The 26950-nt window shown below is 50.7% G+C and overlaps 1 protein-coding gene across 4 annotated transcripts in view; it reads left to right on the forward strand.

The window, feature by feature from the left end:
• Window positions 1–4442: 4442 nt before the first annotated feature.
• Window positions 4443–26950, forward strand: part of OLFM2 (olfactomedin 2) — a 63384-nt gene continuing 40876 nt past the window's right edge. The window contains exon 1 of one of the 4 annotated variants that reach the window (XM_054504935.2): window positions 4443–4522. Coding sequence is in view for 2 of the 4 variants with exons in the window: in XM_054504933.2 (XP_054360908.1) it covers window positions 25570–25704 (135 nt within the window). In the remaining 2 variants the exon portion in view is untranslated. Of the gene's footprint in view, window positions 4523–9073; window positions 9275–25398; window positions 25705–26950 lie in introns of those variants that run through there. The other 3 variants (XM_045863057.3, XM_054504933.2, XM_064571535.1) reach the window with 3 other exon arrangements.

Genomic DNA, 26950 nt, shown 5'->3' on the forward strand with positions numbered 1-26950 from the left:
AGATTGATCTTGAGAGGCTGTCCTGCCCCTTCCTTGGTGCTGGTCTTGTCTTTATACAGGCTTTCCCCTCTCTTGGTAGATCTCCTTTTTTTTAAAAATTAAATTAAATTTAATTTAAAATTAAATTAGGGGCACCTGGGTGGCTCAGTCGTTAAGTGTCTGCCTTCGGCTCAGGTCATGATCCCGGGGTCCTGGGATCGAGCCCCACATCGGGCTTCCTGCTGGGCGGGAAGCCTGCTTCTCCCTCTCCCACTCCCCCTGCTTGTGTTCCCTCTCTCGCTGTGTCTCTGTCAAATAAATAAATAAATAAATAAATAATAAATTTTATTTTATTTTATCTTATTTTTGTAGTAAAAAACATATAATAAAAGTTATTTTTTTTCTTTTTTTTAAAAAAGATTTTACTTATTTATTTGACAGAGAGACAGCCAGAGAGGGAACACAAGCAGGGGGAGTGGGAGAGGGAGAAGCAGACTCCCCACTGAGCAGGGAGCTCGATGCGGGGCTCCATCCCAGGACCCGGAGATCATGAACCGAGCCGAAGGCAGACGCTTAACGACTGAGCCACCCAGGCGCCCCATATAACAAAATTTATAATCTTAATCATTTTTAAGTGTACACTTCATTAGTGTTAAGTAAATTCACATTGCTGTACAACAGATCTCTAGAACATTTTTTAAAGATTTTATTTATTTTTTTATTTGAGAGAGAGAGAGAGAATGAGTGGGGGAGGGGAAGAGGGAGAAGCAGATTCCCTGCTGAGCAGTTAGCCTGATGTGGGGCTCAATCCTAGGACTCTAGGATCATGACCTGAGCTGAAGGCAGACACTTAACCAACTGAGCCACCCAGGTGCCCCTCTAGAACTTTTTTTTTTTTAAAGATTTTATTTATTTGAGAGAGAATGAGAGAGAGCACGAGAGGGAAGAGGGTCAGAGGGAGAAGCAGACTCCCCGCTGAGCAGGGAGCCCGATGCGGGACTCGATCCTGGGACTCCAGGATCATGACCTGAGCCGAAGGCAGTCGTTTAACCAACTGAGCCACCCAGGCGCCCTAGAACTTTTTTTAAAAAAGATTTATTTATTCATTTAGAGAGAGAGAGAGAGAGAGCAGGGGGAGGGGCAGAGAGAGAAGGAGAGAGAGAATCCCAAGCAGATTCCCCACTGAGTGAGGCTCTATCCCACAACCCTGAGCTCATGACCTGAGCAGAAATCAAGAGTCCCATGCTTAACTGACTGAGCCACCCAGGTGCCCCTCTCTAGAACTTTTTTTTCTTGCAAACCTGTATCTCTGTCCTCAGTAAACAAGTCCTCATTTCCCCTCCCCCAGCCCCTGGCACCCACCATCTATTTTCTGTCTCTGTGAATTCAACTATTCTAGGGACCTCATATAAGTAGACTTATACAGTATTTGTCTTTTGTGATTGGCTTATTTCACTGAGCATAATGTCCTCAAGGGTCTTCCACTTTGTAGTATGTGTCAGAGTTTCCCTTCCTTTTCAGGCTGAATGCTATTCCTACCTAGCATGTACACCACATCTTGTTTATCCATTCACCCATCAATAGACACTTGGGTTTCTTCCAAGTCTTGGCTACTGTGAATAATGCTGCTATGAACACGAGCGTGCAAATATCTCTTGTAGACCCTGCTTTCAATTCTTTTGGACTTATACTCAGAAGTGGGATTGTTGGATCGGTAGATTTCTTTTTAAACATTTGTTTGCATGGATCTTAAGTGTTCCATTTGACGAGTTTTGACAAATGTCTACATACCCTAAACAAGATGTAGACTGTTTCCAGCACCCCAGAAAGTTCCTCGTGTCCCTTCCCATGCCCCCTCCAAGACACCACCTCTTCTTGGATACATTTCTAGTGTTACAAAGCCGATGAATGAAATATGGAAGGGGTATGGAGGCGGTGTGGTATCCTGGCTAGCGCCAAGCCATCTGGTCCAGTTTCAGCTCCTCCGCTGGGGTGAGTGTGACCTTCACTGTTGTGAGCCACAGTCTCCACAGCTGTGATGGTGGGGTGAATAATAGCACCTAAGCATCAGGTTGTGTGAGTGTTATTATAAAAAATACATATAGTGCAGGGGCACCTGGGTGGCTCAGTTGGTTAAGTGTCTGACTCTTGATTTCAGCTCAGGTCATGATCTCAGGGTCATGAGATGGAGCCCTGCCTTGAGCTCCACACTGGGCGTGGAGCCTGCTTAAGATTTTTTTCGATCCCTCTCCCTCTGCCCCCCACCCACTCGTGTGTGTGTGTGTGTGTGTGCATGCACGCACATGCTCTCTCTCTCAGAAAAAAAGAAAGAAAAAAGAAAAAAAAAACATATAGCAAGAACTCTATAATAAACACATGCCCACCACCCCGCCTAAAAATAAAGCATCATAGGGGCGCCTGGGTGGCTCAGTCGTTAAGCGTCTGCCTTCGGCTCAGGTCATGATCCTGGGATGCTGGGATCAAACCCCACATCGGGCTCCCTGCTCAGCGGGAAGCCTGCTTCTCCCTCTCCCACTCCCCCTGCTTGTGTTCCCTCTCTCGCTGTATCTGTCTCTGTCAAATAAATAAATAAAATCTTAAAAAAAAAAAAAATAAAGCATCATACACACATTTGATGCCCCTGTATACATTTCTGCCATAGTTTGCCTTTCCTTTCCCCACTATGGGCAAATGAGTGTAAACTAAAAAAAAATTTTTTTAATTGTGATAAAATATACCTCACATAAAATTTACCATTTAGCCGTTTTTAAGTGTCTAGTTTGGGGCACTGAGTACATTCGCATTGTTGGGCAACCATGACCACCGTCCATCTCCAGGACTGTGTCATTTTCCCGAACTGAGACTCCATACCCATTAAACATGATTCCCGATTTCTCTCTTCCCTTGAATGTAGGAACTTCTGTCCTCAGAGTATTTCTCCATGTTTACTGAATCCAGGGGAGCTGTATCCATGGATGATGCACATACTTTGGCAAGTTCTTAAACTATCTCTAGCTGGTACAATATTGAACATGTTCTTTTGCAACTGGCTTGCTAGCTCAGCCAGAGGCGTTTGCAACTTCTCTGTGCAGACACAAGTATTTCTAGTCCTGTCTTTTTAAATGCTTACCTCAGCATAGCTATCTGTTGTACTCATGAACTTTTAGGTGCTTTCCATTTTGTTCCATTCACACATCCTGGCATGTGTCTTTGCGCACATGGATAAATGTCTCTGGGGTGCATGAATACAGACGAATGGAAAGTCAGGGTTATGGGGAAGGCACATCTTCAGCTGTCCTGGGTACAATCTTCATGCTAGTTGGCCAAACTACACCATACCCCTTCCTGCTCACCACCCTTCCAAGCTTCCAGAACTCCCTATCGGGCCCCAAGTCTTTCTGTCTGGCAGCTCTGGCCTCACTTGTCACCATCCTTAAACAGGAGAGCTAACCTCCTGCACTCTCCAGCCTCAGGGCCTTTGCATCTGCTCTTCTCTCTGCCCGCTGAGCCCTTGCCAGCTCTTACGCAGCTTTTGGCTCTGACTTATCCTACCCCCAGGCTAGATCAGGGCCCTCCAAACATACTCAGAGCTCAGAGAACTCTGCCCATCTGTGCATGCGCCAAACTCTCAATTACTTGAGGGCAGAGGCTTTCTTGCTCATAGCCACAAATTCAGGGCAGCCTGGGCCTGAAGTGAGTACGTTGTCTCTACTGTGGATGAATGGAGGACACCTGCGTCTACTTTGGGGCTTGAGCCAGTGCTGCCCAGAGACCTGAACTCCAATCCTAGCTCCATCACTTCCTAGCTGTGTGATCTCAGGCAAGTGGCTTAACCTCTCTGAGCCCCTCACTTTCCTCTCCTATGAAACCCTTCCCCAGACTGCTGCAGGGGTTGAAGTGAGCCCTCGCCAGGTCTGGCTGAGGGTCGACCCTTCTTGGTAGGAGCTGCTGTGATTCTGAACCAAGTTCCGGGCCTGTAACCTTGATTAGGGCCTCGCTCCTTCCTGGCTTGGCAGGGCTGGGAGGCGATGCTGGGTCTCCTTGTCCCGCCAACTCATCCCTCAATTCCCAGGCCAATAATGGGAACCACATGTGCTGGATGCAGGCCCACCCGCCCTCCTTCTCCCCCCCGCTTCCTCCAGAGAGGCCTCCTTAGTCATTCTGTCCACCTCCCCCTTCCCACAACCTCATTCCCACGCTGCCCTGGCCTGGGCTTTGCGTGTCAGAGGGTGTCTGTGGGTCCCTGTGGGTCTCTGTGTGTGTGAGAACTATGTACCTCGTACCGTGCATCTGTGTGTGTGACCGGGTCTGATTCACAGGTCTCTGGGTGTTTCTTGTACAAACTGTGTTTTTCTTTTTTTTTTTTTCTTAAGATTTTATTTATTTATTCATGAGAGACGGGGAGAGAGAGAGAGAGAGAGGCAGAGGCAGAGGGAGAAGCAGGCTCCCCGCCGAGCAGGGAGCCCGATGCGGGACTTGATCCCAGGACTCTGGGATCACGACCTGAGCCGAAAGCAGACGCTTAACCATCTGAGCCACCCAGGTGCCCCAAACTGTGTTTTTCTTTCATGTGCTTGGAACTGCCTGCCTCTCGGGTGTGACTGTCCTGTAGGCTGGTGTATGTGTTCCCGCATGAACTATGTGCTGTTTTACAGATGGCCACACGGAACGCCGTGTTTGCGTTGTGTTTGTCTTTATGCTGTGCTGATACGTGAACTACGTGTCCACACTGGGGATCTGCGTGTGTGAGCCGTGTGCCCGCATTGTGGGTTTTGTGCATTTTTTTGTGTCGGGGGGGGGGTCTGTGTGTGTTGGGCCCACTGTATTCATGACTGCCAGGTCTTGGGTAATTATGACCCGTTCGCCTCTGAGGTTCTTCCACCATCTGACCGTGGGTATGTGTTTCTGTGTGCCCTCGGGCCTTGGATGTGTGTGTTGGGCTGTGTGTTGCATGTGCTTTTGTGTGTTGGTTCTGAATAACATCATTCTGTCCCGGTGTGATGTTATGCCTGGACCATGTATCCTGGTATGGTGTCCCTGGGTGACTGTATGTCCATGGTGTGTGTGTGAAGCCCAGAAGGGAAGGAGTCCCAGGGGTGGCTACAGTTTCACAGTGACAAATGGCCCAGAGGGGGCGCCTGGGTGGCTCAGTTGGTTTAGGCATCTGCCTTCGGCTCAGGTCATGATCCCAGGGTCCTGGGATCGAGCCCCGCATCGGGCTCCTTGCTTAGTGGGGAGCCTGCTTCTCCCTCTCCCTCAACCTGCCATTCCCCCTGCTTTTGCTCTCTCTCTCTCTCTCTCAAATAAATACATAATAAACAAAACAAAAAAACAACAAACAAGAAATGGCCCAGAGAAGGAAAGAATGGGGCTGAACAATGGAGACAGTCTGCGGGGAGCCCCCAGGGTTTAGTGCTGAGCTCGGGAACCTCTTCTGGGACATGGAAGGAGGGCTGAGCTCCATTTTGTGTGAGCACTTGGAAGTGCGGGGTTGGGAGCCGTGGACCTGGAGCGAACTGGAATGATCCCTGTGGAGATGCATGGGCTTGGGAGGCTCAGCTCACCTGGGTGGGGCTGAGTCTTCTCAATGCCATGTGGACACCGCGGGATCTGGCCTGGGTATTCCCCTGCAACCACAGCGTAAAGAGCCTCATGTCTGGATTCAGACATGAGCCAAATTATGGTCTTAGCTCTGCTGTGCATCCTCTCTGTGGCCTTCAGCCAGTATCTTAAGCTCTCCGAACCTCAATTTCTCCATCTGAAAAATGGGACAAAGGCAGATGAGGTCAGTGCCTTGCCCACATCCCCTTGGTCCTGACACATTCCTGTGCACACTTCTTCCTGCTCCAGGGCTGTCTCAGTTCACACACTGGCCAGGCCAGGAATGCTGAAGAGCGGGCACCCCTGGGAACAGCCCTCCCCCAGCAACATGCAGGACCTGGAGAACAAACACCCACCTCTCTCCCCTCAGGCGAGACAGCTGTGAGGAGCAGGTTCTATGCTCTCTCGCCAGGGTCCCTGGCAAGACTGACCCTCATTTGTCTATGTGGATTTAATGAGAAAGGAAAGATGCACAACAAATAACCCAGCATAATGCTTTGGAGACAAGAAATGGAGAAAGACAGAATCCTGATGATGTAACAGGACCCCTGGATCCAGCCATGTGTGAAGTCAGTTACCCCTGGATTTTTTTTTCAGTTATGTGAGCTGATATTCTTTTTTTTTTGGTTAAGACAGTTCTAGTTTCTTTTCTGCCACTTGCTACCAAAGGACCTCTGAATAATACATAGAGGGATCTGCAAGAGCAAAGGCATGTGTAGACACACACGGCATAGATTCATTCACTCATTAGATTCCTTTTGGTCATCTCTGTGTCGGGCCCTGTGCAGAGTATGGGAAAACAAAGGCCTGGATGTGTTTTCCTCTGGCTAGACACAGGAAGGGGTCACAGGAGAGTAAAGCCAAGGGCTGCCCAAGCACCAATTAGGAGAAGCCAATGGTGAGCTGGTGAGAGTTGGCAGGGACCCAATGTTCCTCTGCCCTGCCTCCAGATATTGTGGAGAGCAGACTTTGCCCAGTGCCAGCCCCTGAGTCACCTGGTCCATCAGTTTCGCCGCACGAGGTCCTTGAGAAGCTGATCTCTCTTCAGCGATGGTCCACGATTCTGACCACTACACTAACCACAGAGCAAGGGAGACCTGTGCTCATCACAGGGCTGATGATGGTGCTGATCTTGAAGCTGACAACAGCAGAACCAGGACACTGAGTATGACCCCGATCACGGTGTGTGACCTGACCATAATTTTGGCCATAGCATGGCCAGGTCACTGTCCAAAACAAGGTCAGAATAATGACTACAGCATGACAGGACAGTGATTGTGACTCTGAGCACATTACAGCCAGGAAACTGACCATCACACTGACCGCAATACAACCAGGAATGACCCGGGGATGACGGACCACTCTGCTGACCCCAGTAGAACCAGGATCCTGATGGCAGCCAGATCCCAGGTCCATAGGACACTGACCACAGCATCACTGGGACACAGATTGCTACTGACCACGGCTGTGGTCATGACCACAGCATAGAATGTATTGGCCAGGGTCCAGTCAGGAAAACAAAGCTCACACAGGGTGGTTCCATAGCAAAGTTTCATATGGGGATTTGGCCCCAGAGATGTTAGTTAAGCTTTAAGAATAAATGGGAGGTGAATTGACTCTAGAGTGAGTAGCCAACCACCATCTTCCCAAGAGCTGATGTAGCTGAAGGAAGAAGTTACCAGAGTCCACAGCCTGCTACCACCCGGCAGGAGCTGAACCACAGTGGGGACTCCCATCCCAGGGGGGCTGAGACAACAGAGGAGACACAACTGTCCCTGCCAGAGATGCCCAAGGTAGAGAGAGAGGGAGAAACACTCTGGCTTCTCCCCACTCCCCACCCCAACCTCTCCTCAGGCCTCCCATTGGCTGAGTCTAGCCGGATGCAAGGGAGCCTGGGAAATGTAGTTTTCAGGGGCCCCACCCCTGAAACAGAGCAGAGCTGGAGAAGGATGGGAAATGGACCTAAGGGCACATTGACCAATGTCAACCACATAACACAGGCCATGCTTGACCATGACAATGACCATCTCAGAGTGCAGAGGGTATTGTTCATGGTCCTGAAACAGCTTAATAAGGGAACCACGCTGTGATAAACTGACACGATGAGAGGTGGCAGGGACCCCCTGCTCTCAGTGTTGACCACAGCCCACACTTGGTCAAAAGCTTGTGGTTCATACCAACTAACATAACAACCCTTCTTACTCTACACCTACTGCAGGCTGGGTCAGAGGAGTCAGCAAAGGAACATCCTCCATTTGGGGAGAGGAGGTAGAGGGATGGATGAGATGCCTTCCCTAGTTCAGATTCTGTTCTGTGTCCCACATCCCATGGCAAGTCTTCTCAGCTCCACGCCTCACTGGTAATGCTCTCCACGCCTCGCTGGACTGAGTGCTGGTTGGGTGCTCTATTTGCTCAAGAGTCACAGCTGTCTCCCCAAGGACCTCCATGAGGAAACAGGTCTCCTGAGAGAAGGAAAGCTCTTCGCCTCAAGTTGCATGGCCAAGAAGTGACAGAACCAGGGTCAAACCCAGTTCTATTGGACAACAAGCTCTTTTCTTGCTTGGACAAAACCCTCCATACCCTGTTATCTGTCTGGCATACAGTAGGGTCAGGAAAAGGCCAGCCCTCCCCCCACCCCCCGCCCGATATGTTTTGGCTGATTCCTCTGTAACCCTGACCTCAAAAAGCCACTGAGGGCTTATGGGCGGGGAAGACCACTGCGGAGAGGAGGGAGAAGCAGAGAGAGGCTGGAGGCAGAACAAGGACGCCCTTCATATGCAGATGGATTCTCGTTGGAGGCCTTGTTAAATATTTTGATCCTCTCGGGATCTGGTCTCCCGTCTTGGGTCGTTGAAACGGGAGTGAGAAACTGTCTCGGGTGTGGCGGGGGAGGGCGGACTTTGAGGAAGAGGGGCCTGGAGAGTGGGGTGGGAGAGGGAGAGAGAAGACAAGGTATCCCCTTTGGGGGCCAGGCCCACCCAGCTGGCCGTCCGCCTCGGTCACTGGTCTCTCGCTCCTTGTTCCATCTCTGTCCCACCCCCTTGTCCCGGCAGTGACCCCCTTCCCTCAACGTCCCATTTCATAAGCTCTGCCTCAGTTTCTCTGTTGATTCTTGAGTTCTTTTAGGAGGGGGCCTCTCAATTTCTCTTCTTCGTTACCAGGTGTTCCTCCTACTCCCCCCTGCCCCTTGACCCCCATCCCAACCCCATTTTCAACGTGAGAAAGGTCCTGGGAGGGTGAAATTCACCAGCACGTGACGGAACCCCTCCCCCATCTCCGTGACCCGCCCCCACCCCCATAGGGCCTAGGGGACTGCCGGGCCTCGTCCCCAGCTCGCCTCCCCAGTGCCAGCACCTCCCCCTTCCCCGCCCCCAGACCCAAGCCGGCTCTGCGCCCGCAGACGAGCTGGGGGCGGGGCGGGGCGGGGCGGGGGGCGGAGCCCGCAACAAAGACTGGGAGCGCGCGACGGGGGCGGGGCTGGGGCGGAATCCCAGCCGCCGGCGAGGCGGGGGAGGCGGCGGCGAGGGTCGCCCCAGCCGGGCGGGCGGGGTCGCGCAAGGTGGCGGTCCCCGCGTCCAGGCGCCGCTAGGGCGGGCGGGGGGACGGGACGCCGGGCCGGGGGCGCGTCATGTGGCCGCTCACGGTCCCGCCGCCGCTGCCGCTGCTGCTGCTGTGTTCAGGCCTCGCCGGACAGGTAGGGGCCCGGCGGGCAGGTGCAGGCGCAAGGGGCGCCAGGAGGGGAGAGGGTCTTAGAGGGTCCCGACAGAAACGCCATTTGGGGCTCCATAAGACCCCCGGAGCTGAGAGGGGCGGGGGTCGCAGCGGGGGAGGGGCTGGGATGTCCACCCTGGCTGGGGAAAGGAAAAGGGGGCTTCACATCCAGCCCCGAGCTGAGATGGTTTGGGGGACAGTCTGACCCCAGCTTCGGGGTTCTCAACCTCTCGGTGACCCGGAGCCCACACCCGCCATCTCACTGAAGCTGAGTGGGGTTGCGGGGGCAACTTCAGGGGGCCTTGGGGTGTTGCTGACCCTTCATTCCCCCCATTATGGCAGGAGGTGCCCAAATTTTGCAGGCCCCCCCCGCTCCTCACCTGCACCCCCAGTGTGGGGAAGGGGGCGGGACTCACGTGTGAGTGACTGATGGGGACGTGTGTGAGGTGCTGGGGAGGGGTGCTGGGTAAATGTGTGTGTGTCACGGCTGGGTGTGACTGAGAGTTTGTGTGTCTGGCTGTGCATGAGTTGGGGTGTGATGGGAGAGGGTGTTTGTACGTGAGGGAGAGAGAGTCTGTGTGTGACAGTGGGAGGCTGTGGCTGGAGGGTTGATGTGACTGCGAGGCTTGTGAGACTGCCCCCTGGAGTTGTGTGTCTGTGTGACCAGTGGTGTGACAGCGAGTGAGGATTGTGTTAATCCTGGCGGTATTTGGGCAACTGAAGCCGTGTGTAAAGGTCCGTGTATAAAGATCTCTGTGTGTCCCCACGATTCTGTTCATCTGCCTGGGTGTTGTACAAAATGTGTGTGAGCAGGTGTGTGGCTGTGTGAGAATTTGGGGTGACCATGTGCTATTCTGTGCCTTTGAGCAAATCACCCTAAAAGGGAGGGTGAAGAGCAGAAGCTGTGTGTACAAACGTGCACATCCATGCATCTGTGTGTGTGTGTATGTGTGATTTGGTGCCTTGTGCACCCCATTCATGCTTTCACAGAAGAAAGTCGTCCTCCTCATAGTACCCCCATCTCTTGGGCAGGCTTGGGGGGCCTTGCAAAATGGGGGTGGAGTGTCCCAGTTTTCTTCAGCTGTTGGGAAACCTCTTTCCTCCTCCATCTTGGAGACGGGAGGCCCCTCAAGTTCTCAGATCTGCAGGAGCTTAGAGGAAAGCTGGAATCTAAAATAATAATTATAATACAGCTAACATTTACTAAGTGCTTATTATGTGCTGGGCACTGTTTCGAGCACCCAACATGAAAGAAGCATTTAACCCCCCTGGCACCTACTAGTGGGCGTTATTGTTACCTTCATTTTGCAGATGAAGAAAGGGAGGCACAGAAAAGTTAAGTCACTTGTCAAGCTGAGACAGCTCAGGAGTGGCAGAGCTAGGATTGAACAAAGGCAGTCCAGTGCCTGAGCCCACACATTTACCTTCTTGTTAAATCATCCACTCCATGGGTGTGGACAGTGTCTGTGTAGAAACTCGAAGAGTTTTTTAGGTAGAAGCTCAGAGGAAAAACAGTCCTGGCACCTTCTCTTTCCTGGTTAAGAGAAGAAAGGAATCAGACCCTTATGCCCACCCCAGGGGGCGATGGGAGGGCTGGAGGTCAGACTCTCAATAGGATCTCCGAGGCCATAGGGAGAGGTCATGGGGTCCCATCCCTCATTTCTTGGTTTCCCATCTCAGGACCCACATCCTGGCTGGGATGGGAAGTGTGATCAGTGCCTGGCATCAGGCCGCGCACAGTAGATGCTCAATTGAGATGTCAGCCAGAGAGAAGTAAAGAGAGACCAAAAGAGGCAGAAGGTTGAGAGAACGCTGGCAAAAAATGAACCAGGAGGGAAGGGGAATTTGGTTTCCAAGAAGGACCCTTGGGAATCACCACCTCAGGATTCTCCTCCCGCCCTGCTAGCCTCTGGGAAAGTCTAGATTTCTTGACCTGTTGCCAAGATTGGCTAGTGGTGCAGGAGAGTGCAGTGAAAGGTGCTGTTGGGGGGTGAGTTTACGGACCCCCTGGACGCGGAGGGAGTTGCTTGGGGGCGGGGCCAAGCTGGACTGCTTGGGGGCGGGACTAAACTGTGTTGGGAAGGCGGGGCTAAGGGTGGATGGGGCGGGGCTAAACTGGGGTAATCTGTTGGGGCTGGTGGGGTCCTGCAACTAACTGCAGTGCCCCCAGGCGGCCACCGTGGGCACTACAGCGTCATAAACTGGTCTCAGCCCCTAGCCGTCCACAGAGCCTGGCGCCCCAGAGAAGGAAAGGCTCTGAAGAGTGAATGCTCTTTTCCCTGTCCACCCCCCATCTCTTCCCTAGAGCCCCCTTCTCAGTCCCTGATGGGTCCTGGGCTCCACCAGGGGTCCTTGCTAGAAATCCTTCATTTGTCCATTCGATCAACAGATGCAATTAAGCACTGGGGAGACAGCCATGAATCAAGTTATCAAATCCCTGCCCTCCTAGAGCTGATCTTCTGGCGCGAGAGACAGGCAAGAACTGAATAAATATGTAATACAGTGTCAACAACAAAATGAATATATAATACAATGCAGGTGGCGTGAAGAATAAAAAACGGGATTAAAGAGGGATAGTGGTGGTGTGGGCGGCCATTTTAATGGTTGTGGTCAGAGATGTCTCTAAGGAGGTGGTATTTGAGGTGACCCCTGAAGGAGGTCAGAGAAGATGCCTTCCGAGGATCCAGGGGAAGAGCATTCAAGGCAGAGGGAATAGCAAGTGCAAAGGCCCTGAGGTGAGAACATCTTGGTATGTTTGAGGAGTGACAAGGAGACTGGTGTGTCTGGAGAGGAGTGAGGGGAGGGGAGGTTGCTGGGAGTTGAGGCCAGGGAAGACAGGAGGGGCCAGACCAAGTGAGAATGTGTGGGCTATAGACAGGAGTTTGGATTTGACTCTGAGAACAGGGAGTAGCACCTGTCAGAGGAGTCATTCATCTGTTCATCCATCCAGGGTCTGTGTCAGATCTTCTGGGTCTGGCCTGTGAATGCCTTGGAGACTACCAGATAGCTTTCCCGGTGGGAAAGATGCCCACTTTCAACTACTGGGAAGTCCTCCCTAAGATCTAGCTGTAGATCTGGACCGGCCACTCTCTGGATTTGAAGTCGTCTCTTCCCTGGGCTCCCCACAGGATGGGAGGGGAGGAGTAGTTCAATTTGTACTGCATACCCCAGGGCCTTTGCACTTGCCATTCCCTCTGCCTGGGACACTGTTCCTTCCTTCTACTTCAATGCCACCTCCTCCAAGAGACCCACCCTGACCAACCATCTAAAATGACCTCCCTATGGCCACTCTCTGAGCTCTTACTCTTGTTATTTTTCTTCATAGCCTGTCACTCCTTCTCCACGATTTGTTTATTCATTTGTTGTCTGTCTCCCCCTAGAGTGGCAGCTCATCAGGGTCCAGTGGACTTTGTTGTATCTCTGGTGCCTGCAACAGAGCCAGGCACCCAGTAGGAGCTCAACAAGCATCTGTTAAAATGAAAACTTTAATGAATGGATGAATCTCCCTCTTCCTCCCACAGAGTCTCTTTCTTTCTCAAACAGCGGGACTCTTGTACCAAAGGACGGGTGAAGGAACAGCTGTCCCCTCGGGCCATCCCCTACCCATTTCAAGTCAACCTCCGCTCCTGGATTGGAGGCATCAGGAAAACCCATCTTCCTCATCTGTGCCTCAATTCCATTATAGGGCACCACTATTTGGGGTTAACATCCTGTTCTCCTGGGCTCCTTTAGAAAATGTAAATGTCCCAGGTGGAGGGAAGTAAAAGGAAGTCTTGAGGATACTCAGATAAGTGAATTGGACATTTTCTTCCTAGGGAAGGGGGGGGGGGGAACCCGGGCTCAAGATGAAAGAGCTGGGGTGACACCTAGTGGTAAGATGAGGTTTGTGCAGAGATTGCGTGTGTCCGCATGGCTCGCTGAAGGTGTGCAGGCAGAAAGTGTGTCAATGCCTTGGGCCAGGGTGGGGCAACTGAGGCACTAGCCTCAGATGCAAAATTGAAGGGATGCTCCCCCCCAAAAAGTCAGAAACCAAGATAAATAATATTTTAACAAAATCAAAATTAATGCAAAAAAAAATTGGTGATACAAAATATCAAAACTTTAAATAAACACCAGAACTCATTCTGCACTTGAGTGACTCATGTCACTTGCCTTGTGACCCCTGGCCCTACAAGAATTCATCTGTAGTGTCCATGGGGCTGTATGTTTCAGAACCACATACTTGGCATTGACCGAGCTGGGCACAGGGACATGTGTGTGCCATAATCACATCCTGTGGGTATGTGTCCACAGTGACTCTTTTCATGTGGGTTGACTACGTGCATGTGGATGGGTTTCTCATGAGCCTGGCAACTGGTGTGGGCAATGACTTTTGTCCCCAGAACTCAGCGTCAGTGCCCGGGAAGCGATAACTTGCTGTTTTCACTTATTCTTTTTTTTTTTTTTTTTAAGATTTTATTTATTTGCGCGCGAGAGAATGAGAGACAGAGAGCATGAGTGGGAGGAGGGTCAGAGGGAGAACCAGACTCCCTGCTGAGCAGGGAGCCCGATGTGGGACTCGATCCCGGGACTCCAGGATTATGACCTGAGCTGAAGGCAGTCGCTTAACCAACTGAGCCACCCAGGCGCCCCTGTTTTCACTTATTCTTGTACTCCTGTGCTCATTTAGAAAGCGCTCATTGAGAGTCTTCTGCATTTTGAGCCTCCCACCAGACACCAAGGCCTACGTGACAGCATGAGCTCTTAAGGGGTGGGATAGAAGATTTAACTCCTCCAAAGCTGAGTCTGGCTGTGCTGGGAAGAAGGGGGTTGTGACAGGAGTGAGAGAACTTGTCCCGCTTTTCGGGAACTCTTGTCTGAGAACACCCATATGTCTTCATGCTGAGTGGAAGGCTGGTGCATCTCACAGCTTCACCCACCCAGGGCTCAGCCACAAACCAAGGAGAAACCAGGAAGAACAGAGAGGAGTCAGAATAGAGTCAATGAAGTCTGTGTGTGGAAGCTTATTTGTGTTGCTTTTGGGAGCCCCAGTAGGCTCTCTTGGGGCCTGTTTACTCTTACTTTACACATAGTTCTGGCCGTCCTGGACAGCTCACATGTCAGCCCTGCTTAGCAGACAGAAGACAGGGAGTCACAGCCAGAGAAGAAAGAAACCAAAAGGCAAAGTCAGTAGAAGCCACTGGGTGAAATGGCAAATAGCTCCTCACCTTTTCTTTCCTTTTTCTTGCTTTTTTTTTTTTTTTTTAAGATTTTATTTATTTGACAGAGAGAGACACAGCGAGAGAGGGAACACAAGCAGGGGGAGTGGGAGAGGGAGAAGCAGGCTCCCTGCTCTGCAGGGAGCCCGATGCGGGGCTCGATCCCAGGACCCCAGGATCACGACCTGAGCCGAAGGCAGACGCTTAACGACTGAGCCACCCAGGCGCCCCACTCCTCACCTTTTTGACCCTGAGAAAGTCCTGGTTGTTCCCAAGAAAAATACATGGTGAACACCCATGATAAACCAGATTCTTTCTCTTCCTAACGTCTCTAGTCATTTCTATGTGAAAGACACCAAGTGAGCACATACAAGCCTGTGACACAGCCCACCGTGGAGTAGTTCTCAGGACTAAGTAAGGGTGTGTGTGTGTGTGTGTTTAAATAGAAGACTTTTTAAAATTGTGGCAAAATACACACAACATAAAATTTACCATCTTAGCTATTTTTATTTTTTTATTTTTTTATTTTTTATTTTAATTTTTTAAAGATTTTATTTATTTATTTGAGAGAGAGAATGAGATAGAGAGAGCATGAAAGGGGGGAGGGTCAGAGGGAGAAGCAGACCCCCTGCTCAGCAGGGAGCCCGATGCGGGACTTGATCCTGGGACTCCAGGATCATGACCTGAGCCGAAGACAGTTGCTTAACCAACTGAGCCACCCGGGCGCCCCCATCTTAGCTATTTTTAAATGTACAATTCTTGGGGATGCCTGGGTGGCTCAGTCAGTTAAACAGCTGCCTTCGGCTCTGGTCGTGATCCCAGGGTCCTGGGATCGAGTCCCACATTGGGCTCCTTGCTTAGTGGGGAGTCTTTCTGCCTCTGCCATTCCCCCCTGCTTTTGCTTGCTCTCCCCCGCCCCCGTTTCAAATAAATACATAAAATCTTTTTAAAAAAATAAAATGTACAATTCTCTCATGTTAAGTACATTCACATAGTTGTGTGACCATCACCACAATCCATCCCCAGAACTCTGTTCATCTTGCAAAACTGAACTTCTACCTATTAAACAACCCCGCATTCCCTTCTCTCCCAGACCCCATGAACCCCCTATCTACTTTCTGTCTCTATGCATTTGACTACTCTAGGTACTTCATATAAGTGGAATCATGCAGTATTTGTCTTTTTGTGACTGGTTTATTTCACCCAGCATCGTGTCCTCAACGCTCATCCCATGTCATGGTAGGAGTCAGTACCTCCCTCCTTTTATTTTTATTTATTTATTTGAGAGAGAGAGAGAGAGAGAGAGCGAGAGAGCATGAGCAAGGAAGAGAGGCAGAAGGAGAAGCAGGCTCCCTGCTGAGCAGAGAGCCTGATGTGGGGGCTCCATCCCAGGACCCTGGGATCATGACCTGAGCTGAAGGCAGCCGCTTAATCGACTGAGCCACCCAGGCGTCCCCATCACTTCCCTCCTTTTTAAGGCTGCACACGATTCCATTGTGTGGATGCAACACATTTTGTTTATCCATTCATCCTTCAGTGGACATTTGGGTTGCTTCCACCTTTTGGCTATTGTGAATGATGCCACTGTGAACATGAGGTGCGAATATCTATTTGAGACCTTGCTTCTAACTCTTTTGGGCATATGCCTGGAAGAGGGATTGCCACCATATTGTTTTCCACAGTGGCCACACCATGTTACATTCCACCAAAGAACCTGGGCTCCAGGTTCTTTAATCCTCAGCGGCATTGTTGTTACTACTTGACTTTTTGACTTTAGCCCATGGGTGTGATGTGATCTCATTGTGGTTTTGATTTGCAATTTGTGAAGAGTTCGTGATGTTGGGCTTCTTTTTATGTGTTTATTGTTGTTTGTATATCTTCTTTGGAGAAATGTCAAGTCTTTTGTCCATTTTAAAATCAGGTGGTTTTCTGTTGTTTAAGTAAAAGGTGAGAGAGTGAGGGGGAGGAGGGGCAGAGGGAGAGGGAGAATCTTAAGCAGGCTCCACGCTGAGCAAGGATGTGGGGCTTGATCTCATCACCCTGAGATCATGACCTGAGCCAAAATCAAGAGTTGGACACTTAACCTACTGAGCCACCCAAGTGCCCCTAAGTAAAAGATTTTAAAGCCAGGAATGAGACCTGGTTGGATTTGAGTGAGGGCCAGAGCCTCTGGCTATAACATGGAAGACACTGGAGTTGGGAGAGTGAAGGCATGAAGACAGCATTACCTCAGGAGTTGGCAAGGCCTGAGGCAAATTGGTGGCAGCCAGAGGCCTAGCAGGACTAACATTTGGGGAATGGAAGGAGTGAACCTCTCGTTGTCTGGGATCCTTAACAAGGACAACTGTCTCCTTCCCAACCTTCTCCTGGAATTCTGAACCAGGCAGGAAAACAGAGATGACAGCAGGGGCGTGGGGCTCCCAGACTTTCAGGGAGACAAAAGCGAGACATGTTTCAACACCATTTCCAAACACTTGCTGTCACCAAGCAAAACGCTGAAAGTAGGCACAGGCTAGAAGATTAACGCCATTTGTGTTCTGAGGCGTGCAAAGCTCTGTGTGTATGGGACATGAATTCATGCCTTGTGTGTGAATGAAAGAGGCCACAGGTCTTCTTGCAAAGGACACTTAGTTTCTCTTGGTTTGTGTTTTGTTTTTGTTTTCTTTTGGGTTTGTGTTTCTTAGCTTTTCTACTGGCAGTTTCCATCGTTTTTACCTGTTGCACATCAAACAGGGAAGGAACTTACACCTGAATTCATATATCTGAGTAAATTTTCTTCTTGACGTAAAATATATCTACCGAGAAGTGCGCAGATTATAAAGGTACAGCTCAATAAATTGTCTTGAAGTGACATGGTGTAACCAGTACCAGGTAAAGAAACAAAACTTTTCAAATATCCCGAAGTCCCCCTCATGCTTCTTCTAGCCACCTGCTCCCCAAGAGTTACCACTAAGCTAACGTCTGTCTCTCACTATGCACGGGTTTGGCCAGCTTTGTAACTTAATGAAGTCATGAGGTATGTAGTTGTGGGGGCCTGGCTGGTCTCACTTAACATTATGTTTGTAAGATGCCGCCATATTACTGTTTGGTGGTCCTTGCCCGTTTTCATCACTTTATGGCATTCCATTGTGTGACTATACCATGAAATATTCGTTCTACTGTTTCTGGGCATTTGGGCTGGTGAAGTTTGCGGCTGACCTAAACAGTGCTGATATAAATATTCTGACACTCTGTCTTCAGCAGATGCTTGTTCGCATTTCTGCTGGATATTAGCGGAATCCTGATTCATGGCGTTGGATCATAGCTGGATTAGATTTCTGTAAGCCTCTGGTCACATTTTTGTTAACCAAACAAGATGCCACCTAGTTTTATGTATGTTTCTACTTAAAAAACACCTTATTTAATATGTATTGTTGGTTGGTTAACATCAAACTCATGGCCAAAGACATTATAACTCACGCCTGAATGAAGCTTATTGACAAGATGTATTTTCTCCAAAGACATGTCACAGCCTGCTTGTACTTTGAAACACTACACAGCATTTAGCACTATGCTTGGGGGCCACTTAAAATAGTGAAATCACTAATAAAAAGCACACCAAAAAAATGTGAAAAGCTTGGCACCAAATAACCAGTGAAAAAGATGCTTGTTTACAGTTATAAGAGCTGAAACAAGAAGGCAGAACATGGTTGTGTTGGACCTCAGTTGGGAATCTGCGGGTTGGTGACTCCATTCTTTTTTTTTTTTTTTTTGCCACTGCATGCATGTCCATGAATGACCACAAAAGCCCCATGAATATTGATTTTGGGGTTACAAATAAATCACAGTGAGTTGGCGAGTTTGCCAATATGGGATCCACAAATAATGAGACTCCACTGTATGTACCGAGGAGCAGAATTGCTGAGTTGTAGAGGAGGAATATATTGAGCTTTAGGAGATGCTGCCAGTCTTCCAAAGTCTCAAAGACTCTTCCGTTTTCCCATATACTCATCCACCGGTAGTATTTGAGCATTCCAGCTGCTCCGCATCGTGACCAGCCCTTGGTGGTGTCTTTCCTTTTTCCTTTAGATATTCCAGTGGGTGTGTAGTGGTAGCATGTTTTGGATTTAATTTACATTTCCTGATGATTAATATTACATACCTTTTCACATGTTTATTGACACTTAGTGTTCCATTTTGTTAAATGCTCTATTCTGCTGCCTACCTTTTTCTTACTGATTTGTAGGAATATATGTGTGCCTGTGTATCCAGATTTTACATCTGTATCTGCATCTATCTATACAGATCTCATATAGATTAAATAAGATATGAGTTCTCTGTTGGACATAAGGATTGTGAATATCTTCTCCCACTCTGTGGCTTGTCTTTTCATTCTCTTAATGGAGTCTTTGATCAATAGACCTTCTTAATTTTAATGTAGTTCAAATAATATTTTTCCCCTTTTAAGGTTAGTGCTTGTTAGGGCCCAGTTTTAGAAATCTTTGCCTACCCTCAGAGTAATGAAGATGTTCTTCTATATTTTCTTCTAAAAGATTTATTGTTTACCTTTCATATTTAGATGTACAATCCATCTGGAATTGATTTTTGCATAGGATATGAGGTAGGGATCATTTATTCTTTCCCCTGTGAATAGACCCAGTTGACCAAGCACCATGTAGACTCTGGAGCCTGACCATCTGGGATTGTATCCTGGAGGCCTTCGGGAAATTTCTTAGCATCTCTGTGCCTCTGTTTCCTCATTTTTAAAAATGGGAATTGTAATCCTATCTACTTCTACTCAGTGATAGTCTGAGGGTTAAGTGAGTTATTATAAGTACATTGCTGCTAATGATACCTAGCATGGGATAGGTACTTAGTAAACTTTAGCAACCATGGTTATTATTTCTGACAGTTGTCAACTTCTTCCCTCCAGAGAATTTTCAGGTCAGGGAAAAACCATTTCTTTCCATGGCTCCTGGTCATGGCGCATTCAGGTTGCTCTAACAGAATACCATGGACTGAGTGGCTCATAAACAACAGACATGTATATCTCACAGTTCTGGAGGCTGGGAAGTCCAAGATCAGAGTGCTGGCAGATTGGGTGTTTTCTCACTGTTTTCTTCTATAGTGGAAGGGAGACAGAGCTCTCTGAGCTCTCTTTTATAAGGACACTAACCTGTTCATGAGGGTGGAGCCACCCTCATGACTCAATCATCTCCCAAAGGCCTCATCTCCAAATACCATCACATTGGGGATTAGGTTTCAACATAGGAATTTGGGGGGGGGGGCGGCGGTGCACAAACTTTCAACCTAAGGCACTCCCCAACACAATGCTTAAAGTGATGATGGTGATGGGAAAGAAGGGATACTTTCTTGGGGCGCCTGGCTGGCTCAGTTGGAGGAGTGTGTGACTCTTGATCTCAGGTTGTGAGTTAATAAATATTAGGGGCGCCTGGGTGGTGCAGTTGGTTGAGTCTGACTCTTGGTTTTGGCTCAGGTCGTGATCTCAGGGTTGTGAGAGTCTACTTAAGACTCTCCCTCTTCCCCTACTCCCTCTCTAAAATAAATAAATAAATCTTAAAAAAATATATGTATAGATGAAAGAAGGGATACTTTCTGGAGACATTTCTGCATCAAGATCAGCGGGCATTGGTGCTGGTTTGGATGGAGTAGGGAAGGAGAAGGAAGTAAAGGGGAACACAATCTGTAGTTTCTAACTGAGGGTACATCTGGGCCAGGACCAGGGGGAGGCAAGCAAGGAAACTGGGGCACAAAATTTAAGGACTCATTCTCACATCAGTTCATTCATTGCAGGGCACCTCAGGGGAGGGGGCTTGAAGGGAAAATTTAAGAATGCCCCCCCTTAACAGTTTTGTTGAGGTATAATTTACATGCCATAAAATCTACCTGTTTTAGTGTGCAATTCAGTGACTTTTTAGTAAATTTACAGAGTTGTGCAAACATCACCCCAATCCAGTTTTAGGACATTTCCATCACCCCCAGAAGATCCCTCGTGCCCATTTGCAGTCCATCCCCACACCCACCCTCAGTTCCAGGCAATCACTAATCTAATTTCTGTCTCTATTGGTTTGCCTTTTCTGGACATTTTGTATAGATGGAATCATACAAAATGTGGCCTTTTTAAAAAAGATTTTATTTATTTGAGAGAGAGAGAGGGCAGGAGCTGGGGGAGGGGCAGAGGGCGAGGGAGAGGGAGAAGCAGACACCCCCTGAGCAGGGAGTCCAACATGGGGCTCAAAGCCAGGACCCTGGGATCACAGCCTGAGCTGAAGGCAGATGTTTAACTGACTGAGCACCTAGGCGCCCCAAAATGTGGCCTTTTGTATCTGGTTTCTTTCACTTAGCAAAATATTCTCAAGGTTCATCCATGTTGTAGCATATATCTACAGTTTATTCCTTTTTATTGCTGAATAACATTCCCTTTTATGGATGTACCACAATTTGTTTATCCATTTGCTAGTTGATGGGCATTTGGATGGTTTCATTCATGATGAAAAATTTTGGCTTGAATATTCACATACAAGTCTTGCAATGGACATATTTATCTCGGGTAGATGGAACTGTTGGGTCTTATGGTAAGTTTCTGTTTAACCTTTTTAAAAAAGATTTTATTTATTTATTTATTTATTTATTTATTTATTTATTATTTATTTATTTATTTATTTATTTATTTATTTTAGAGAGAGAGTGCGAGTGGGGGGCGGTGAGGGAGGAGGAAGAGGGAAAGAGGGAAGAATCTCAAGCAGACTCCATGCTGAGTATGAAGCCCAACACAGGGCTCTATCTCATGACCCTGAGATCATGACTTGAGCCAAAACCAAGAGTCAAATGATCAACCAACTGAGCCACCCAGGCACCCCTGTCTAACTTTTTAAGAAAGGGCTAAATTGTTTCTCAAAGTGGTTGCAACATTTTTTATTCCCACTAGCAATAGGTTCCCATTTCTCTACATCATCACCAGCACTGCCTGTCTTTCTGATTGAGGTTGTTCTGGTGGGCATCATGTGCTGTGAGTCCTGGAAAACACAAGTGGGAATGTCCAAGAAGCAGATGGGCATAGGGGTCTGAACTCCAGCTGGAGATCTGAGCTGTAGATATACCTTTGGGAACCTCAGCTGTAGATTCATTTAGTCACTAATCAACAACATTTTTTGAATACCTACTATGTGCCAAGCACTAAGTTCTAAGCCCTGGGGTTTTGGCTGTGAAAAATACAGCCAGGTAGGTACCCTTGTGAACTTGAAAGTCTAGTGGAGGAGACAGACCATAAACAAATAAAAGTAATGTCAGTCACATAGGGATAAATGCTGTTTGAGAAAATAGAGCAGAGTGAGGGACAGAGAGTGGTGGGGGCTGGTATCATCAATGACGTGGCCAGGGAAGGTCCTTCAGACATGATGACCATATCACTCAGAGTTCAGTTAGGGAAAAAAACCACTCTAGGTGTTTCAGAGAGGGAATTTAATACAGGGAATTGGTTAAGCATAAGATGGAAGAGTTGAGAAGCCAAGCTGATGGGATGATCAGGGAATCCAGCAAAAACCACAGTACAAAGCTGCTTGAGGGACCTGACAAATGGGTGTTGTGATGAGGAGGGGGCTCTTGTGTGGGAGCTGGGACCATGGAGGAGATGTAGCCACCATCTGAATGCATCACAACCCCAAGCAGAAAGAGCGGGGAGAAATACCGTGGATCCTCCCTTCCTTCCCACCCTCCAGTCTCCTTCCAGTGCCTCCCATTGGATAAACCTAATAGGATGCCAATGTGTAAGGGAACCTGGGAAATGTAGTTTTCTGGAGAAAGGTAGGGCATGCCTCTGACCTACACAGTGATAAAGCAGAGATATAAATGAAGTAAAGGAACAGCTATATGTGTATCTGTGGTAATAGTTCTGGGGGGGGTGCCTGCGTGACTCAGTCGGTTAAGCGTCCAGCTCTTGATTTTGGCTCAGGTCATGATCACAGGGTCCTGGGATGCAGCCCTGCATTGGGCTCCAAGTTCAGTGGGGAGTCTGCTTGAGGATTCTCTCTCTCTCCTGCTGCCTCTCCCCCCACGTGCATGCACGTGCTCTCTCTCAGATAAATTAATAAATCTTAAAAAAAAAAGTGGGGGTGCCTGGGTGGCTCAGTTGGTTAAGCGACTGCCTTCGGCTCAGATCATGATCCTGGAGTCCCTGGATCGAGTCCCGCATCGGGCTCCCTGCTCAGCAAGGAGCCTGCTTCTCCCTCTAACCCTCCCCCCTCTCATGTACTCTCTCTCTCTCAAATAAACAAATAAATCTTAAAAAAAAAAAGTGTTCTGGGTAGAGTGGACAGCAATGCACAGCAAGTACAAAGGTCCTGAGGTGGGAATGTGCCAGACAGAACCAAAGCCTTGGGAGTGGGTGTCATGGTCCAGGCACAGTATACAGAATGAGACAAGTGGGGACTCAGGACAAAACCCTGTGAGACATAGACATTTTGGGAGAAGGCAGGAGACAGTGATGATGCAGCCAGAGAGGTGGGAGTGGAACTAGGAAATGATAAGGTGTCTCTGAAATCAAAAGAGAAATTACTTTCGAGAAAGAGGGAATGATCCATGAAGACTAACCTGTGGGGTAACTAAATGAGGGCTCATGTGAGGCTGTGGAACAGGCAAATTGGAAGGTCACTGCTGCCTTTGGTGAGAGGAGTTTGGAAGCATTGAGGAGGTAGGAGGTGAGGCAGTAGAGACAGCAAATGCAGATGTGAGTGTAGACCACTCCTTGGAGGAGTTTGACTGGAAGGAGCTAGGGCAGTTTCCCACAGCACCGATGGTGAGAGAATGACAGAGTATCAGTGGGTTCAAAATTCTCTAAGCTAGGACACCTTGGAGCCCAGTGGTTTTGCAGTCTGAAATCAGACAGACCTGGGTTAAAATCCTGAGCCCCTATTTACCTGCTGGGTCACCCTGAGTTGGTCCCCTCTCCTCTCTGAGCCCAGTTTCTTCACCTGCAAATAGGGATGTTGCTGTACTTTTCATGGGAGGTTGCAGCTGGTGCTCAGCCAGCACATTTGCAAAGTGTTCAGCACTTGTAAATGCAAGCTGTAGTACAAGGAGGCAAGGACTCATCTCATTTTTTAAAGCTTATCATCAGTCGCAAATAATAACAATGGCAGCTACTATTTATGAAATGCTTAGCGTGTCCCAGACACCCTGCAAAGTACTTTATAAGCACATCACCCACTCTCCCAGACACATGCATGCTCTCCCAGCTCACTCTGCTCCAACCACACTGGCCTGTTCCTTGAACACTTATGTTCCTGCCTCAGAGCCTTTGCACTTGCTGTTCTCTTCGTCAGTAACTCTTCCCTCAGATATCCAAATGGCTCCCTCCCTCACCTTCTTCAGGTCTCTGCCCAGATATCACTCTCCAACCATCCTAAAGTTTACTCTCCTACTTAGCCTGGATGCCCCTTCCTCCCCATAGCCTATGTATTTTACTCCCCCCACCCCCCGTCTGTCTTGCCCCATATAATTTTCAGCTCCACAAAGGCATTTTTATCTGTTGTTCACAGTGCGTTGCACATAGTAGATGTTCAGTAAATCTTTAACTTGATTCTCAGGACACCTAAGCCCTTTACACATATTAGGTACATGGGTCCTCACAACCACTCACATTGCAGATGAGGAAACTGAGGCAGAGAGGTCTTTGCTGGGGGTCACCAGGGTCAGCACCTGCCTCTCGGTGTTAAGCTCAGAAAAAAGGGCAGTTCAAGACCCCTACCGCCCTGTCCAGCGCTTCTCCCTCGGCGGCGAGCCCTCGGCTAGCGGCCACGGCCAGGAAAGGCCTGAGTCATCGCCGCCTCCAGACGGCGGCGGCCGCGGGCTGCGGGCGACCGCGGCGGCGGCGGCGGCGGCGGCCGGGGCGGCAGCGCGAGGTGATGCGGGGACGCCGGGAGGGGGCGTGAGTGCAGGGAAAACAGAGGATATTAAAACCCGCCGGGGGCTCCTCCCCGCCGCCTCGCCACCCCCGCCGCCGGCTGGTGCGTGGGTGGGTGGGGGGCCGCTCTGCACTCCCCCGCCGCCGCAGGGGCGGACCCCGAGCCCTGGGGCCCCGAGGAAGGTCCGAAGTGTCAGTTCCCCGCCCCCACCCCAAGTTCGAGTTGTGAGTGGAGACCCGCCTGGGACTAGTCTGCAAAAGGCTGGCTCCTCCGTCTCAGCCGCCCCGGGTTACGATGCGCCCCTCGGTGTAGTGGGAAATCCTCCCGGCTGCCCGGGTGACCCCCCCCCACTGCCGCACCGTCATCCAAGCAGTCGCGTCTACTGGCTCTAGACCCGCCACTCTGGGCTTCCCTGGTCCCGAAACCACAGGGGGGTCCCCAGAGTGGTATCGGGGAAGTCTCTTCCCCTAGGGAAAGGAGACCCTGTGCGGCCCGGTTCAGGGGTGCCCACGGGTCTAGCCCCCCCGGCCCCCGACGCCTGCGCTCCCGGGTTCCAGAGAGCCGGGGTCGGTGTCCTAACCGTAGGAGGGTGGGGGCTTGCGACTCCGGCCGCCTGCCAGCTTCGGGTGGTCCGCGTGCGGCGGCCGCCCACTGAGCCCGGGGGGCTGTCGAGGGCCTAGGGCTCCGAAAGGGGCTGCGCGCGGAGGGTGGCCCGGGAGTGCCGGGGGGGGGGGGGGTAGCGGGAACACCGCTGGGGGGCGGGGCTGGGAATACCGCGGCGGTGGGGGTGGGGCAGGTGGGGAACGCCACCGCAGGGGGCCCTCACCCAGGGGGGCGGTCCCCGCGGGGCAGCGGTGGGGCCTGGGGAGGGCGGGCAGTCTGGGCGCCCCCCGCCCCCGCCGGGCTCCGGGCCGGAGCCGTGACGTCACGGCGGCTGGAAGTGCCCGGCGCGGAGGCGCGGGAGGGGGTGGGGGGCCGAGCCGGCGCTTTATAAGCGGAGCCCGCCAGGCGCGCCGAGCCGCAGCCCGCGTCCGCGAGCCCCCCTGCCGGCCCCGGTCCCGGCCCCCAGCTTGCGCTCGCGCCCCCGGGGCGGCTGGGTGGCGAGGGACCGAGCGCCAGGCGGCGGGCCGGAGAAGGGACGCGCGGCGGGCGGCCGCGGGGCATGAGGCGGGGGCGCGATGTCAGTGCCGCTGCTCAAGATCGGGGCCGTGCTGAGCACCATGGCCATGGTCACCAACTGGATGTCGCAGACGCTGCCCTCGCTCGTGGGGCTCAACGGCACCGTGTCCCGTGCGGGCGCCTCCGAGAAAATCGTGAGTGGCCGCCGCGCGGGGGGCACTCCCGGGGGGCGTGGTGCCCGCGCCGCCGCCGCCGCAGCCCCCGGGGGCCCCCGCCCCCCAGCTTCCCTGCGCGCCTGGTCGGGGGGGCGCCCTCCCGGGGCTGGGGGCTGGACGCGGAGGAGCCCCGGGATCCCGATCCCCTCCCCGCGCCGTTTATTCTTGTTATTGTTATTACTGCTTCTCATTATTAGTGAGCAGTGTCCGAGGGGCAACAATGTACTAGGCTCGCTCGGCTCCCCGCGCAGGCGGCAAGGGCTGCGCAACTGAGCCCGGTCCCGCTGAGTGGGGCGGAGCGGGAGGGTGGATTCGGAAGGCTGGAAGGGACGTTGCCTCTGAATGGGGGAACCACGGGGTCTCCGAGCGTCTCCACCTTCGGGATCGCTGCCTGTCTGTGTATCTCTGAGTCGTCCCGTCTGTCTCTCTTTTTCTCTCCGTCTCTATCTGTTCTTTCCCCTCTGGTTTGCTTCTCTCTGTCTCTCCCTGTCTTTGTCTCTATCTCTGTTGCACTGTCCCTGACTTTGTATCTCTTTTTGTCTGTCTTTTTCTCTCCCCTGCAGCCCCCCCGCCCCAGCATCTCCTTCCTGGTTACCTGCTTCACCATGTGCTGAATATTTATTCCCAGAACTCGCTCTCTCTAGGAGGCAGATGGCTCTCAAGACTGGGCAGGGGCAAGGGCTGGCCCGGCCCCCAGAAGCACGGGATTGCCCCTTCCCTCATCCCATCCTATCCTCCTCTATCACCTTCATCCTCCAGCTCCTCTTGCCACAGAGCTTTTTTGGGGAGGGGGCAGGGAGACTCAATCATGATCAATAACAGTGTTCCTGGTGTCCTGGGGAAAGGGGAGAAGGCAGCCTCCACTGCAAACTTCCCTCGGTCTCCTCAAGATATGGCCCTCCCTTCCCATCTTTTCCCCTCTTCAATCTGTTTGCGGGACTCCTCCCAATAGGTGCATGGAGCTCCCTCTCCTGCTCAATGTTTCCCTAACTTCACCAGCTCCCTTGTTCAGCTTCCAGTGGCCACCACACCACTTCTTTCTTTCTCCTTGCTGAAAGGAAAAGAAGTCTTTGCTCCCAAGGGTGGGAGGCAAGTGGAGGGGGGCGGGGAATGCCAAGCACTGTGCCCAGGCTTTGTCCCACCCCTGGGGGGAAATGGTATTGGGCTTGGCACTGGTGAGGGCTTTCAGTCCAAATTCTCAAACATGAAGATAATATGTGAAACA

This window comes from Mirounga angustirostris, unplaced genomic scaffold (assembly GCF_029215605.1).
Source record: "Mirounga angustirostris isolate CCGP_5_RB_7025 unplaced genomic scaffold, mMirAng1.0.hap1 SCAF_1, whole genome shotgun sequence".
In the NCBI taxonomy this organism is placed as follows: Eukaryota; Metazoa; Chordata; class Mammalia; order Carnivora; family Phocidae; genus Mirounga; species Mirounga angustirostris.